At 40.1% G+C, this 16,081-nt stretch overlaps 1 protein-coding gene across 1 annotated transcript in view; it reads left to right on the top strand.

Annotated features, from left to right (window-relative positions):
- Nucleotides 1-16,081, top strand: part of KCTD3 (potassium channel tetramerization domain containing 3) — a 33,250-nt gene that overhangs the window by 11,854 nt on the left and 5,315 nt on the right. Inside the window, exons 7-15 of the mRNA XM_083733259.1 lie at nucleotides 582-722; nucleotides 1,491-1,581; nucleotides 4,574-4,764; nucleotides 8,422-8,537; nucleotides 10,869-10,956; nucleotides 11,132-11,248; nucleotides 12,309-12,479; nucleotides 13,237-13,392; nucleotides 14,574-14,670. Of these exons, the coding sequence (XP_083589385.1) occupies nucleotides 582-722; nucleotides 1,491-1,581; nucleotides 4,574-4,764; nucleotides 8,422-8,537; nucleotides 10,869-10,956; nucleotides 11,132-11,248; nucleotides 12,309-12,479; nucleotides 13,237-13,392; nucleotides 14,574-14,670 (1,168 nt within the window). The remainder of the gene's footprint in view (nucleotides 1-581; nucleotides 723-1,490; nucleotides 1,582-4,573; nucleotides 4,765-8,421; nucleotides 8,538-10,868; nucleotides 10,957-11,131; nucleotides 11,249-12,308; nucleotides 12,480-13,236; nucleotides 13,393-14,573; nucleotides 14,671-16,081) is intronic.

Raw genomic sequence — 16,081 nt, 5'->3', positions numbered from 1 at the left:
CAATAACTTTGGGCAATCCTCCCCCAAAAAGCTTAACAACTCTGGGCAATCTCCCCTCATTTTCTTAATTTTGGAGTCCCCCAAAATAGGGGTCATCTTATACATGGTGTGTGTTTTCCGTGTGTTATACACGGAAAAATGTGGTACTTCCCACTGAAGCCACTCTATCTCTAAATGAGATAGAAATATTGCTTTGATGTTAAGTCAGTGTAAACCAAAACTCTGTGGTAAAGTAGTTCTTAAAACTTTTGAGGGAATTACAAATTAGTTCTGGAGGCTGCTATACCTCCACTGAGGGTTGGGCAACGCCATGGAATAGAATGGGATGGGGGCAGGAATAGTCAGGAGGGGGAAGTTGGCCAAAATCGTTGAGGTACTGCAGATAAATGGAGCTCGAAATGTGCAAGGTACTTTGAGAAGGTTTCCCTTCCTGTTTCAGCCCCATGTGCATTTTGGAGGGATGGGGCGAGGGGATGGGAAAGTCCACTGTCATGAGCTTCCTTCTGCTTGCCAGCAAAGGTGTAGCAGCCTTTATCTAAGCCCATTAAAACCAGATTTGTCAAATTCCTTATCTTCTTTAGGCATTCCAAGTCGTAAGATTAGCCCTTCTTCAGGAGCATCTACTGAAGTCAGAGCACCTCAGAGCTGTCCTGAAAGTGAGGCCCGAGGAGGGAATATGCAGACTTCACTTGCTGGTACTGGAGAAGATACAGTCAGGCTAGGTGAGCAAAACTATCTTCATTTCCTTAATGCATTTAAAATATTTGTGGAAAAATAATTTGCAAGTGTATATAAAAAAAGCCCAAATTAGTTCTTGCCAATCCCTCAAAATTGTGACAAGTTGCAGATTTGAGTGAAGACTAGCCCTGCAGTGCAAGCATCATAAATGAAATATAAGTACGTGCAGGCTGCAACTTGGTTGTCTACTTTTCTAAAAAAATAATAATTGAATACTATTAACTAGGTTGTAGTATAGGGCCAGGTATTGAATGGTGATCATCTGTCTGCTTCTGGGTTAAACCTTCTTCCACTGGAAAGAGAGCAGAAGGGCTTGTGTGCTTACAGTAGCCATAGTATTCTGCTTTAGTTCCCCAGAGCTTGCTCTGCTCTGCTAACTCTTCCATGCCAAATGCAGCTCATCATGGTTAGAGATAGGTAGCCGTGTTGGTCTGCCATAGTCAAAACAAAATTTTTTTTCCTTCCAGTAGCACCTTAAAGACCAACTAAGTTAGTTCTTGGTATGAGCTTTCGTGTGCATGCCCACGAAAGCTCATACCAAGAACTAACTTAGTTGGTCTTTAAGGTGCTACTGGAATGAAAAAAATTTTTTTTGTTTTGGCAGCTCATCATGTGCATCAGCAGCTTTATTACAGCTGCAGAATTTCAGAATACTCACTGCTCTGGCAAAGTAGGTGAAAAAAAGACTCATGACCATCAGTTCAGTAACCTCACTTAACCTCTGCTGTGTGTGTGTGTTTTTCTTTTTTAAGGGTTTCCTGTGGACCCACGAAAGGTTTTGATAGTGGCTGGCCATCACAACTGGATTGTAGCTGCATATGCTCACTTTGCAGTTTGTTATAGGTAAAGATGCAATGAGCAACACTGTTTCAGTCTATATTCCAGTAATTGTGCTCTACAGGACAAAGTTTTCATAAAATACGAGATATGCGTTCATTAAAAGGAACAAAGTTTTTGTTTATTTTTTGTTACTAGTGTGTGGAGTACTGAGGCAAGTACAAGAAGCTTTGTAACAGGGATGGGAAATCTGTGGTCCTTCAGATGTGGCTGGAGTACAATTTCCATAATTCCTGACCATTGACCATGTAGTTGATGCTGCTAGGAAAGTGTTCAACAATATCTGGAGGGCTGGAGGTCCCCACCCCTGTTTTATGACTTCAACTTACGATTGCCCTTACAAAACTAGATATCGTCCACAGAGCAGACATTTTGAATCAATCTTATGGCCACTTTCCCCAAGAATTCTTGTATTCCGGCATACATGCACAACTGCAAAATTTGTATTCGTGTTTCAGATGTGCTCCTTCCCTTTAAAATATACAGAAGCAGCAAACAGGAAAGAATTGGAATCCCCTCTTCATTTATTTTAAAAGGAAAAGGCATGCTTGAAATCTGATACTTCTAACAGTTGCAGTCCCGGAAATATTCTGTGAAAAGTTGTTCTGGGGGACTCAGAATAAATGTAGGTAATTCGTTCACTCAACAGGTAAAGTATAATGTAGCCCGTTATATTGAGTACACAGGAGGTCATTTGTGACCAGAGCTGATCTTCAGGAATTACTATGTGCATAAGACATTAGCAAAATATTTCAATTGTGTGGAGTAGTCTGTGTTAGGGCATTTCAAGATGTGATTCTGTGAGTCAGTGCTCCAGTATAAATTCATTGAGGATATGGTGCTTTAATTAGGGATGTGAGACAGTGCCACCATGTGATAAAAAACAGAATGGGCTGTTGCTACATTTGATTAAAGTTTGTAGTTGGCATGTAAGTAATATTTAAACCATAATTAAAATAAACTGGTTAGTGTGAGTATGCTTATTCACATTGCTAAAAGCACATGCACTTCGCTCTTCCCTCTCAGGAAACCTATGGTCTTGTCTTGGATGTAATTTCAAGGCAGACTATGACTTGCCCCCAGCAACATGGCAGGAGCAAGGGAGAAGCAAAGTGCTCGAGATTTCAGCAGTGTGCATGAGCATGCTACTTGTTCACAGTAAACTGTAGGGTTGTTTGGGTTTTTCATGTTTAATGTGACATGCCCCCACTACCAGGATTGTCCCTACATTTTAGAGACCTGAGAAGTACTGATAAGACTTCACACCCCCTCCCCATAAGGTAGCTTCCTATGTCCTTCAGAGTATAATGGGGGGGGGGGACTCTTATCCAGGTGGCTTTCCACATTCAACAGATGAATCAGGAGCACACTCTTAAGGTTGCTCTTGATCCTTCCTTGGTACAGCCCAAATTGCAACCTTCAATAGTAAAGGTAAAGGTACCCCTGCCCGTACGGGCCAGTCGTGTCCGACTCTAGGGTTGTGCGCCCATCTCACTTAAGAGGCCGGGGGCCAGCGCTGTCCGGAGACACTTCCGGGTCACGTGGCCAGCGTGACGAAGCTGCTCTGGCGAGCCAGCACCAGCGCAGCACACGGAAACACCGTTTACCTTCCCGCTATAAAGCGGTACCTATTTATTTACTTGCACTTAGGGGTGCTTTCGAACTGCTAGGTGGGCAGGAGGTGGGACTGAAAGACGGGAGCTCACCCCGCCACGGGGATTCGAACCGCCGACCATGCGATCGGCAAGTCCTAGACACTGAGGTTTTACCACAGCGCCACCCGCGTCCCTAGCAACCTTCAGTACATGCTTGCAAAAAAAGAGTCTGTGCACTTCTGAGTTCCTTTGCAGCTATAATTCAGCACTTTTTGAATTTTGACTCTTTTTTTGTTGCCCAGCGATTGGACAGGAAGAATCAGGAGTACACTTATTGTCTTGCACTTGATGTCCTATGCCATTAGGTAATGGTGGGTTGTATGTGCTTTGGGCCAAATGAGGTGCTACAAATAAGGCTGCAGGTTTCCCACCACTATAGATTAGTTACAACATTTCTACTGTACTGTTGCTTTCTGTCTAGTTTGCATTTGAGTGTTCAACCATGAATGAATACTCCACAAGCCTGCATATTTCTCCATAGGTATCTATGCACACGAGGAAAGAAAACACTCTTCTCTTGTGCAAAGATGGAGCAGCTGCTTTGTTCTGAGCTGCACAAAGAAGGATAGAAATATACTGCCCTCATTTATACCATACTAGACATGGTCCCAGCTTAATTTTTTTATGAATGATTTTCATGCTCCAGACAAATAGATTACATCTTACAAGGACAGTCTCATTCAGAATAGTTATTATTACCAGGCTGCAGCAGTTTTGGTTGAGAGACCCAAATATCATTGGTCTTTTCCCCTCCCCCAACTGTCTCCATTCCAGCCGCTCATTATAAGAACTATTGTGGAACTTTAAAAGTTAGGGCTTGCCTTTCTTGTTCTTCTTTTCCTACCCATCCTTTTTGTGTTGCTTCTGTTAGATTGTAAGCCTACAGGCATGGAGGGACTATCCCATTTTTAATCTGTGCACAGCACCTAGAAAGTGCTATTATGCTTTATAATGATACATCCCATCTCCCTCCCCATTGCTGGGAATCTGCTGATTATGTGAAATTAGCAAGAGAAAGATGTCCCAGGAGTCTGCCTTTCAGAATACTAGACAAAGTGTGTTTCACTCCTTTCCTTTGAAACATAGTGGTTTAGATAAATCCAGACTGTGACTTATAATAATCCACTGTTCCTTATTGGATATATCTAGATCTTATCTTGTAGGTACCGAAGTTAAGTTTCACTATATTTCTCCTCTGTTTGTAGGCATTTTTAAAAAATATGATATACATCAAATAATTTTTCTGCTCCCTTTTGACAAGTTGGAATAACTGTTCATTGAAGTTTTGGCATATCCTGGAAAACCTGCTTGCAAAAATATGTTTTTGTATATCTTTCTCTCAGAATCAAAGAATCCTCTGGATGGCAACAAGTGTTCACAAGTCCCTATTTAGACTGGACTATTGAACGTGTTGCTCTCAATGCAAAGGTTGTTGGTGGACCACATGGAGACAAAGATAAAATGGTTGCTGTCGCATCTGAGAGCAGTATCATCTTATGGAGCGTTCAGGATGGTGGTAGTGGCAGTGAAATAGGCAAGTGTGCGCTCTCGTTCCTGTTCCTAATAATAAATATTGGCTCACTGTTTTCCAATTATGCTGTGCAATTGCTTGTCAAACTTTTTGGCCACAGTGAATGAAAGGTAAACTTTTGTACATTCAACATTTTATTTCTTCATATAGCTGCTTCTCTATCCATCACTTATACGCTAAAGCAGTATCTTTAATAGGAAATAAGATAAAATCTAAAAGCCGTGCTTGGCTTAATGGGTGCATAGTGGTATATGTCACTTATTGAAGTGTTCCTGAAGCCCTGTTGTGATAATAAGTAGAAAGTAATTTAATTTTTGACTGACTTATTTCAGCTCTGCATGGTGAACCTGAATGTGGGAATTAGAGATGACAGTTTGGAATGACTGCCAGCTTGTCTTGTTCTTACTAAAAGCCATGTTTCTCAAGGTCTCCTTCTGATAACCTTCAAAAAACACAATTTGGGCAATGCTTTGCTACTAATAATCTTTTGAGCAGAAATTAGTCGAGATAGTCAGCACTGAGCACCAGACAGCTTTAGAGCCAAGGGCTTCATGTTACCAGAAGGTACATAAACATGAAAAGGGCTTTTAGAGAAGCCAAATACTTCACTCTGCAGATCTGATTGATAGCTTGACTTACTTATTAAAATACATACTTGCTTCTAAACATCAGCAGTGGCCTTTTTGAGCAGGGGCAGAGAGAAAGATACAAGGAATCTTTTGAGTTCCAAAAGTAACATTTAAGTAATAGGGTAATGATAATGACAGACTGTTTCCTCTAGCCATGAAGAGCTGTCACCATAGATTTAATCTACTTGCCAGCATAGATGTAGTATCTTCATGCATTTTTCCAAAATAAGTTGTATGATTAGAGAGGTACTCAGCAGAGTAGGTTTGTTTTCTGCCCTCAAGTAATTAAGCCCCCTGAGGAAATCAGTATTTTAGTGGGGGAAATGATGTGGACAACGTGTGAATATTCAATTCTGTTTGGCTATTGTGTCTGCACATTGGCATTATGGAGATTATTAAATTTATTCATCAGATGTTTAGAGTGTCCTTCAATATGCAGTAATCATGTGGCTGACAAAGTTTGAAGAAGTAAAATAATAATACAGTAAAACAACAACAATATTTACTTAAGAAATTGTATAAGAGCACAATACACTTTTGTCATTGTCCCAGATGTTTATTATGGTAGAAACTATGCTCCATCCATGCTGGTAGCAGATAAAAGTATGGAAGGGGCTTGAACTTGGGATCTGCTATGCTGTTTGGTAGCTCGATTTAGACGGGCTTGTAGTGATCTCTCCCCCCACTCCCTTTTTCCTGCCAGGTAGAATAGAGCACTGAAAGAGAAATTATTTTCTGTTGCTATTTTCTTCTTACACATGCCCATTTATTATTGTGTTTCCTGTGTAAACCATATTCTTAGCCAAAAGGAATGGCAGTACATCCAGTCAAAGGAAGGACAGGTGGCCTACATGCATGCATGGGTTCGGATTATAGCTGGGATCATTGAGATCGCATAGTAAACGCATACCAGTGTTAACCAGTGGAAAAAGAAAGTAGTAGCGAGAAAACAGGAGGGAATTATACTTCGGCTTTTAACATTACTTCCAACTCTTCTTCAACGTTCTGTTGCATCAGAGTCAAGAACACATTTGACAAAGAAAAGCCCCTTCAAGCTTTCCCCTCTGCATTTAACAAAATCTAAATAGGGCTTTTCAAGTAGCGTTAATGAATTTTAACTTTTAAGTTAAGCATTTAAACGGAAAATGAACAATCCGGCTTCATTAGAGTCATTACGTTATGTAGCATGCTCTAAAAGTTATAAATGTACTGAAATTAATACATCCCAAAGAGTTTTCAGTTCATTTAATAAGCAAAACTCTTCTCTTTCAGAGAATTTTATAGGCCCATTTATCTTGCAGAGCCTAATGTTAGCAGCCCTGCCTTGGGATAGAGAAGTAGTGCTTTGTTCATGTCCTGTAAAAGAAACAATTTGTTGTTACAAACACTCTTCAGAAGCTGACAACACCATCTATGGAAAATTGCAAGGACTGGCATCTCCATGATAGAGCTCTCCCAGAGGCTGTTTTCCCTTCAATATTACTTACATAAGATACCACTACTGGATTGCTGCTATAAGCAATATTTTACTGAGAGGGCCCCTTAAGACAAGAACCTGTCATTACTTATGCCGTCGTCTTCCCTGTGGACGGCCGTCAGGATTGTTGAGCCTAAGCAGGAGTGACACTTTAAATTCCTACAGACTATTCACGCTGTCTTCCTTGATTTCCCTGAACCTCATCCTTCTCCAGAGTAATCAATTCTAGTTCTTTCTCTCCTTTTTATTATTGCCTGCTTTTATGCGCCCTGCTGTTAAATATAGTCAGTATCAGAGATGATCATATGTCCTGAGAAATTATTTGGCATTGTAATTAAGTCACTTTATGCACCAGGCTTCTTGACTGCTATCTGAAAACAGCAGCTACTGTCCTCTTCAAAACACCATTTTGGTATCACAGTTTACCCTTGTAAAGTCAGGAATTCTGATGGGTCTTCAAAGGGTTTCTGTAGAGCTTTTTATACTTAAAAATGTTCATATAATTGCATGGTTCTACTGCAGGTTTAAATAACTCTTTAAAATTACAATTAGAAACTATACTGCGAAGTCACTTAATCTGGCAACATACTAAACTCTTTTGCTGCAGTCTCCAATACTAATCTTATTAAATCTGATCTGATGGCTACAACTGACAAACATTCTGTCAAGTCACCCCCGCCCAAGAAAATAAACTTGGAAAAGTACAAGATCTCTTCAGTCTTGATGTATTCTGACTATTTAAACACTTTACATTCGTATTAGCCGTAGTGATGAATTAATCAACCATGTCACTTTGTGCCACAAATTGGACAATTCATAATTGGAGAGAGAGTTTGCACCAATGTGCACATGGATCAATTTAACGTCATAGAATCATAGAATGAGGGTGGCATCAAACAAAGTATTTCTGCTAGTTCAAGGAATGCTAGATTTTTGGTTGTGCAATGGAACTTCCCTCTGGCTCCTCCTCCCATGCACTCCCTAAATCTGTTCTGTTCCCCAACCCCGCAGAGCAGATTGGGGAGGGCACATGGGATTTGTGAGAGGGCAGAGGGGGCGTTCTGTTGTGCTGAAGGAAATCCTTGTGATAATGGAACTTCTTCACTGGCTACAGTCCTGAGTGTCTGTTTTCAGTATGAAATGAGAAATGGTTAATACGGATTGGCATAGAATACAACCATTTTGATTTTGTGCTTGCGATAAGTATGACCGTGCAACCTGCTGTTCCTTCTGCTACTTGTAACCTCAGTACATATTGAGGCATTTGTTGGGTCTCACGAAGTAAATGGGTAGAGAGACTGTACCCAGTCACGGCGGGTCATGTTGCTGAATCTTCCATTAACCAACCAGCAGCTGGATAGAATATTGTTACAGCAGAATATAATGTATTTATTGCCTTCTTAGCTGATTAAAAAAAAGCTCTCTAACTTTCTTAAAGCAGCATTGTAATGCTCACATTGCATTTTTTCCCTCTTTATGTTGGTTGATCATACTTGTTCTGGAAGCAAACTTAATGCACACTTTCTTTGGTGGTTGTTTTTCTTCTTCTAATAGGAGTATTTAGTCTTGGAGTTCCTGTGGATGCGCTCTTCTTCATCGGTAACCAGTTGGTGGCTACTAGTCATACAGGAAAAGTTGGAGTATGGAATGCTGTGACTCAACACTGGCAGGTATGTTAAACAGAAATGCTTAATATGACATGTTTTATGATACTGTAAAACAACATAAATTCTGAGGGTACTAGTTTGTAAAGTTTATCATTACCTGCTCTTAAGGATTCTTTTTTATTATCCTTCGTTACAATTTATTATTGCATTTATTTGTAAGTCAGACTACATCAAAGACAAACAAGTTGCATGTTAATGTTGAGGACCCTCAAAAGCTCTCGAACTGATTGCACCGCACATCATGCCTCAAAGATATCTGTTTTGTATTTCTATTCTCAAATGCCCTGTGATTTTTATATATTATGCATTCTGACAATGAGAATAGAGATTCTTGGATTCCAGACAAGACTGAGGGAAGAGCTGGGCATTCATGCAGGAAACAAACCTTGTAACACAGCCAGATGAATGTTTCTGTGGCACAATGTAAAGACACTGTAATGAAATCCAAGAGGCTGCCTTGCAAATCTCGAGAGGCAGAAGTGACCTAAGGCTGACTCCCGTGGCTGCCACAGTACTGGTTGAATAAATCCTGATTTTACCCATAAGTGACAGTCATGCCAATGACTAACACTGCAAGAATGCAGAAAGCCAAGTGATATAACATAATAATCTTGTTACGTATTGAAAACTGACCTAGTGGATTTGAATCTAACACAAATAGCTAAAACCACTTTAAAAGTTCTGTCAGTACCTGCTTAAAAACTCTTGAGTCTCTGCCTAATCTACAAGAAGGTGATCTATGTTTTAGGTGTTACTTTAGGAGTTAATAGGCAGTGTCTGCTTTATAGCTATACTGATCACCCATGTCCTCTTCACATTATGTACACCCCTCCTTGGAAGCTTGCTGAAGTTGTGTGAATATTTTTCTGGTAAGAAATGGTGTGTCTTTGTCTCTTGCAAATGTAATGGCATAGTGGGAATGAATAGAGCTGTTGGGTTACACAGCAAGCCCATTACCCTTGCTGTGCAATGGAGGGCAAAGCTGTCTTTGATGCAACCTGGTCCAGATTTTTTTGGACATTATATGTAAGGCAGCACCCTCATGGCTCTGGAGATCGACGGGCTTCTTATCCAAAGATAAGTCTGCTCCCCCCCCCCAACTGTATAAACAAAGCAGACTGGACAAGGTTTAAGAGAGCAAGTGGCGAGATGGACATCCAAAGGCACCTTGCCTATGTTCTCGGGGCTCAATAAGTGACTTGTATGTTGCTATGTTATGCATTGTGGGTTCTCTGGATATCTCTTTTTTTAGAGAAAAACTGAATATAAATATTGTTTGTATTTTCTTTTTTTAATCATTACAAGCTGCTAAACAAATACAGTGGGTTGCACCCAAACTTCTCTTGTGCTAGAGCACTCATCTAAAGGGAGTTCCCTGTGCCCTCCTTCCCACCGTGAACTCCATCCTCTGAAAAACCTCTTCTCGGGGGGCTGAGATGGGAACTGAAATGGAAATGAGAACTAGAGAAAATGGCAGAGGCAGCATGCATCAGCTGTGACAGGCCGACAGGCTTTCAAGTTGTTTTTGTTTTACTATTAATACTGTTGCAGTTTTCTTGTTAAGAATGAGTTCTGTTTCTTAAAACTGCTGCTCGCTTTCTGTAGATTTGTCTATCAAGTGTTCCATCTAATGGGCGCAGGACATGTATGCTCCTCCCCAAACGTGGGCAGCATTTAGAAACACAGAGATGGAAGATAGTTTGTCTTTTCTTAAGAAAGGCATTTTAACTTGGAACAGCAAGAGAAATCTGGATGGAACTGATAACCAACTTGCTGATCGTTATTGCTCTTGAGCAAATCAGTTACTTGCTAAACAACGCGGTGAATTGCACTTACTGGAATTGCTATTTGGTGGGAACATTTGAAGGCAAAAGTGGACTTGCAGGTTATTTGGAAGCTGGTTCCTGAAAACTGTCTTCACTTTACATGTTTGATTATTCAGACAGAAGGGGAACATTCTCAAAGAAGTATCAACAAAATACTATTTTTGTTTTAATTTTCATGGGCTGTAATGCTCTTGAGAAACAACCTTCCTGTGGTTACGACATCTGAAAAATGGTTAGAGAAGCTACTTTCAAGATGTGGCAATGGGGTTCTTTCACAGATTCATAAACTTTTAGGAAGTTGCCTTATATTATGTAAATTTTAACATTCTTTGAATAGCTCCAATTAAACTCTAATAAAATTATATTCACTTTTAAAAGGGGAAATTGTAGTACACTGGCAGATGGCATAGGTCCATATTGCATTGGCTCTAGTGAAATACTGGATACATTCTGATGAAAAAAATGCAATTTTAAATACTGTACATTACTTACGTTTTATTTATCTTAGGTTCAAGATGTTGTTCCCATCACCAGTTACGATACTGCTGGGTCATTCTTACTGCTGGGCTGCAACAATGGCTCCATATATTACATTGGTAAGACTATGAAATTTCTCCCATTCAAAATTAGCAACACTTATTATCTGAATTTCTTTTATTTGCTACCTTAAGATGACTATTATACCTAATGTCCAGTGCCCCAATATATTTTGATGATGGGTAATTTATAAATAGGTGAATAAATGTGTGTTTTTAAATTTTTATTTTACAGATATGCAGAAATTTCCTCTACGAATGAAGGATAATGATCTTCTGGTGACAGAACTTTACCATGACCCTTCCAATGATGCCATAACAGCACTTAGTGTTTACCTCACACCCAAAACAAGTGTGTACCATCTTCACCTTTAATTATAAATACCCTTTAATTATAAATGTTTGATACTGTATGGGAGCATTATTATGACTTTCTCAATGCATCCTTTTGTAAGAAATTTAATTTAATGTTCCATTTGTGGATTTTGGTATTTTTTATTTATATGTTAAAGAACACGAAATTGAGAGGCATCATTTTTTCCTTTGTCCGTATATAGATGACACGTGAGCACATTATGCACATTCAAGCATAAGTTTGTGCAGCTAGAAATCTCACACCTGCCATTTCCTGGTGCAGTCATGGCCACACCTTGTGAAGAGAGCCCAAGTATTGTGTTTCCGAATGGCATAAATGTTACATCAGTTGCTGAATTATTTAACAGTATTTCTTTATAGGTGAAGCACATTATCCACTTTATCATTGAAACCAAGCAGCCAAACTTTTAGGGCCCCTGTCATTCCTATTTAAAAATGGTTGTCTTCTACAATGCAGTTTTGAAATAATATTTTTTGCAGGGTGAGTATTGGGGAAGTGGAGGCTTCCTTGGTGCCACTGTCAAGCATTGCCTAAGAATATCTTCTTAGTGAGAATGTGAAAAAAAATATTATGCAGCATGTTCATTAGAAAACAGAATTGCATGCCTGTCCCTTCTCAATTTACACTGGATAAAAATCCAGGTTTATTGCTGTGCTTAATTTGTTTAAACCGTACTAGGACTAGAGGTGTCATATTCTGGAAGATGGCTTAGTAATGCAAGAAGGTTGTTTGCTGCACAATTCCAAACTTTTCTTTCAATTTTCATTTTTTGTTCATACCTTGCCAACATTGCTTGCCAACTTTCATGATGTCTTGGGGGTGGAGGGGGAAAAGAAATTTACAGTAATTAATGCTGAGTTGTTACTGAATAGTAAGAGGCAAATATTAGCGTGTAAATGGGGCACATCTCTAAAAAGCATTGAAGCTGTGTACAAGCCTCTCATTGGTTTATGCAGAATTCCTCAAAGGCAGCTTTGAGTCCCTATTCCATTTTGGAAGCAAGTGCAGTTTTGTATTGGCGTTTTGTTTTCCGTAGGTGTAAGTGGTAATTGGATTGAGATTGCATACGGCACAAGTTCAGGAGCAGTGCGTGTGATTGTGCAACACCCAGAAACGGTTGGATCAGGCCCTCAACTCTTTCAGACTTTCACAGTTCATCGAAGCCCTGTTACAAAGATCATGCTGTCGGAGAAACATTTGGTGTCAGGTAATCATGTTGGAAGAAATGGGATCTCCTGCCATTTCCTATTTAATTTGTATTCATTTCTTTATACTTCTGAAGCTAGAAAGAGAGTGGATAAAAGCCACTTCCCCACTTGCACCTCCTGTTCATGCTGAATTTCTGGTGTGAAAGCCCAGTGAGATTAAGAGGTCATGGATGCAATTCATAGAAGAAAGTAAAGATAGCAATGGTGATATGGTGAGGCGAGGCTCAAACGCAAATATCCATAGCTGGATAGGAGTTGGCAGCCACTGGGCAATATATCCTTTACTTCACAGACTCCTCCACTGTAGCTCCATCTTAGTGTGCTTGGTGCCCTCTCAAGAGTTAAGCAGACTATGCCTATAGGAATTAAAAAATTGTCCAGTAGCATCTTAGAGACCAGCTAAGTTTGTTCTGGGTATAAGCTGAAGAAGTGTGCATGCACACGAAAGCTTTTATCCAGAACAAACTTACTTGGTCTCTAAGGTGCTACTGGACAGTTTTTTTATTTATTTCAACTTCGTCAGACCAACACAGCTACCTACCTGAATCTATGCCTATAGGACAAAGGGACCCACAAGCACCCCCAGTTCAGACATTTGGAAGGCACTCAAAATACAAACCAATTCTTACAAAGTTTCATTGAGGCTACAGGAATGGAGATTAGTAACACAAAAGTATTGTGAGGTTTTGACTTTAGTTGAGGTTTAGAATGATAGCTGTATCTTTTTGTGAACCGTTTTTCTTGTACTTTTTCTAGTTTGTGCAGATAACAATCATGTTCGGACCTGGACAGTGACACGTTTCAGAGGAATGATTTCAACACAGCCAGGATCGACTCCCTTGGCATCATTCAAAATTTTGTCCTTGGAAGAGACCGAGAGCCATGGCAGTTACTCTTCTGGAAATGATATAGGTAGATAAAGCATTCTGAGTGGAGCAGCCGGGTAGCTAATCTGTTCTTTGAGACTCTGAATGGAACATTTCTATCTTGCAGTGTTCAAGAGAGAAGAGAATATGGGAAATGACAAGAGGAGGGGATATGTGAAATGGCCTGTAGTGGAAGAAGTAGCTGCCTTGGGCTAGATGGCAGAAAGGTGGTCCAGGGATTCACTTCTCAGTCATTGAATAATTTATATAGCACTTGATTGTTTTTTTTTAAAAAGCCTCCTAAGAAATTTACAAAAGTATAAACTAAAACATTAAAGTTTCAGATTAAAAATAGTTAAAAACGGGTATTTAAAAGCATTCAAAAGATAATTAAAATCAGCAGTAGCTAAAGAGGGATAAAGCATATATAAATTCTACATGGCTGGATAGGCCGCCTAAACAAAAATATTTTAAGCATGCACCAAAAAAGAATATGAAGCAGGGAGTTGGGATTTCCAAAGTGTAGATGCTGCCACACTAAAATTTCAGTTTCTTAAAAGTGCAGAAGGGGTATTACATGGCACTTGTGACAGTGAGAGTTCTGCAAACAGCTGAGTGGGTATCTAGGGGGTAAGCTGGACCCAAGCAGTTAAGGGCTCTCCACACTAACCTTGAACTTGGCCTGGTAGCAAATGGCCAACCAGTGCAGATCTCTGAACAGTTAATACATTTGCAAGTGCACTTTTACCCACTCTGTACTTTTGTGTTATTACTCAGAGTAATATGAAATTAAGATTATAAAAAGTGGGGGAGGGACTACCAGTTTCTCTCTTTCTCAGCCCTATGACCCTCCCTTGGCAAACATGTTTCTGAGTATACAGCTAATGCAGAGAGAAAATGACTAGTAACTGGTGACTACTAACAATAGTTTAATCCATAAAAAACAGGGTGATGATTTCGAGACTTCCTTAAGGGGAAAGGAACAGTATTGAGTATCTATGAACAGTATTGAGTGAGGGATTGTTACGGGCCACATTGAGGTAGTGATATAGGTGCATTGTTAAACATTTTGGACAGGTTTTTGAAAACTTTCACAGAAAAATTGGAAACTAGTACATAGAACTCAATGGGTGTTTATCTAATATTTACTGTGCAGTATATATATTTCAAAAATGTTCAAGGGCCTTGAATTGAGTGGGGGAAATCTTCTTTGCTTTCCAATTACAGGACCATTTGGTGAGCGTGATGACCAACAGGTGTTTATCCAAAAAGTTGTTCCCATCACTAACAAACTATTTGTGAGGCTCTCTTCTACTGGAAAAAGGTAAGCAACAAAATTATTGTGCAGCTGGGTATTAAAGTGAAGGTCAAGGTTTATTGTAAATTTGTAGCCTAGTAATTAACAACAAAAAGTTCTGTTTGCTTTTAAGATTTGCTGAAGAAGTTTTACTGTGGTAAGATTATGTCAAGAATTTTAACTGCAATGATTATAAAATCCCAATGTTTACAAAATGGTGTGAGCTACTGTACCACCTAAGAGCATAATAATGTTGTTCATTGTTAATGTTCCAAACAAATATCTTTTTTAGGATTCTCTGGTTAAGTTTCCGTGATTAGCTCTGGCACAACAATCAGTGTCAAAATAGCTTTGGCTGACCCTAAACTACCATGACTTTTGTCTCTACCTCGGATTAATGTATGATAAAAGATATCTCTGAATCCATTAAATTTCCATTGATGACATGTGGGAGTTTGAAAGGAGGGCTTCCTTGTTAGGGTGCCAGTGTTGTTTTTCTCACATCAGGCCAGGTAATTAGTGCAAATGTTCATCTCACTGTTAGTTCCACATAGACAACGGCAGAAGTACAGTCAACTAATTTGCTTTGTATCCCACTCTTCTCAAATTTTGCTTCCATTATCTCTTTGCACTTTGTGGACAACATACATTATACTTCCTCCACTGCTGCCTCACATTTTCTTGGCGCAGGGGATACTGAAAGAAAATGAAAAGGCCAGCAGAACTGTTGTACCCAAGACCGAACGCATAATGGAGTCACAGAATACCTTCATGTTTGTGCCATGATGACTCTCTGGTAATCCTGTTGGCTAGGAGGGAAGGCAGGTTACATTCTGCACATTGTGTTTAAAATTATCACTAGAATAATTGTTCTACACCAGGTGTGGACATTTATAGTTCAGTGGCCTCTGGAGAGCTACAACTTTCATCAGCCCCAGCAAACATGGGCCATGGCCGGGTATGATGGGAGTTCAACAACATCTGGAAGGCTAATAATGATGATAATAATTGTCAGAGCCACCCGAGGTCCCAGCTCACAAGAGACCAAAATCCAGTCCAAGTTATATACAAAAGGTTTTATTGAAGAACATTGTTGTCGTTACATCCAAGCTCCGTGGCTCAGCATCTGTTACCCTTAGATGTTAGAAGTCCCCTCTGAGTCAGTCCCGCCCCTGCACCAGCTTAAGAGGCTTGTACTGCTCCACCTTTTCCTTTCCTTCCTTTTCCGCAGGGTCTTCCTGCCCCCCTGTGCTCCCTCCCTCCGGGACTCCCCCGAGGCTGAGTCTTCTGACGCCTGCTCCCCCCTCCTTCGTGCTTTGGGACCAGGCTCCTCCTCAGGGCTCTCCTCATTTCCGCGCGCCTCCACATTTGAACTTGGCACGCGTACGTTGCCTCTGACCTTCCTTTCGACCGTTACGCTACTCTCGGTACTACACTC

The sequence above is a fragment of the Podarcis gaigeae genome, assembly GCF_964106915.1.
Source record: "Podarcis gaigeae genome assembly, chromosome: 3".
NCBI classification, from domain to species: Eukaryota; Metazoa; Chordata; class Lepidosauria; order Squamata; family Lacertidae; genus Podarcis; species Podarcis gaigeae.
This window is presented reverse-complemented; position numbering and strand designations above follow the sequence as displayed.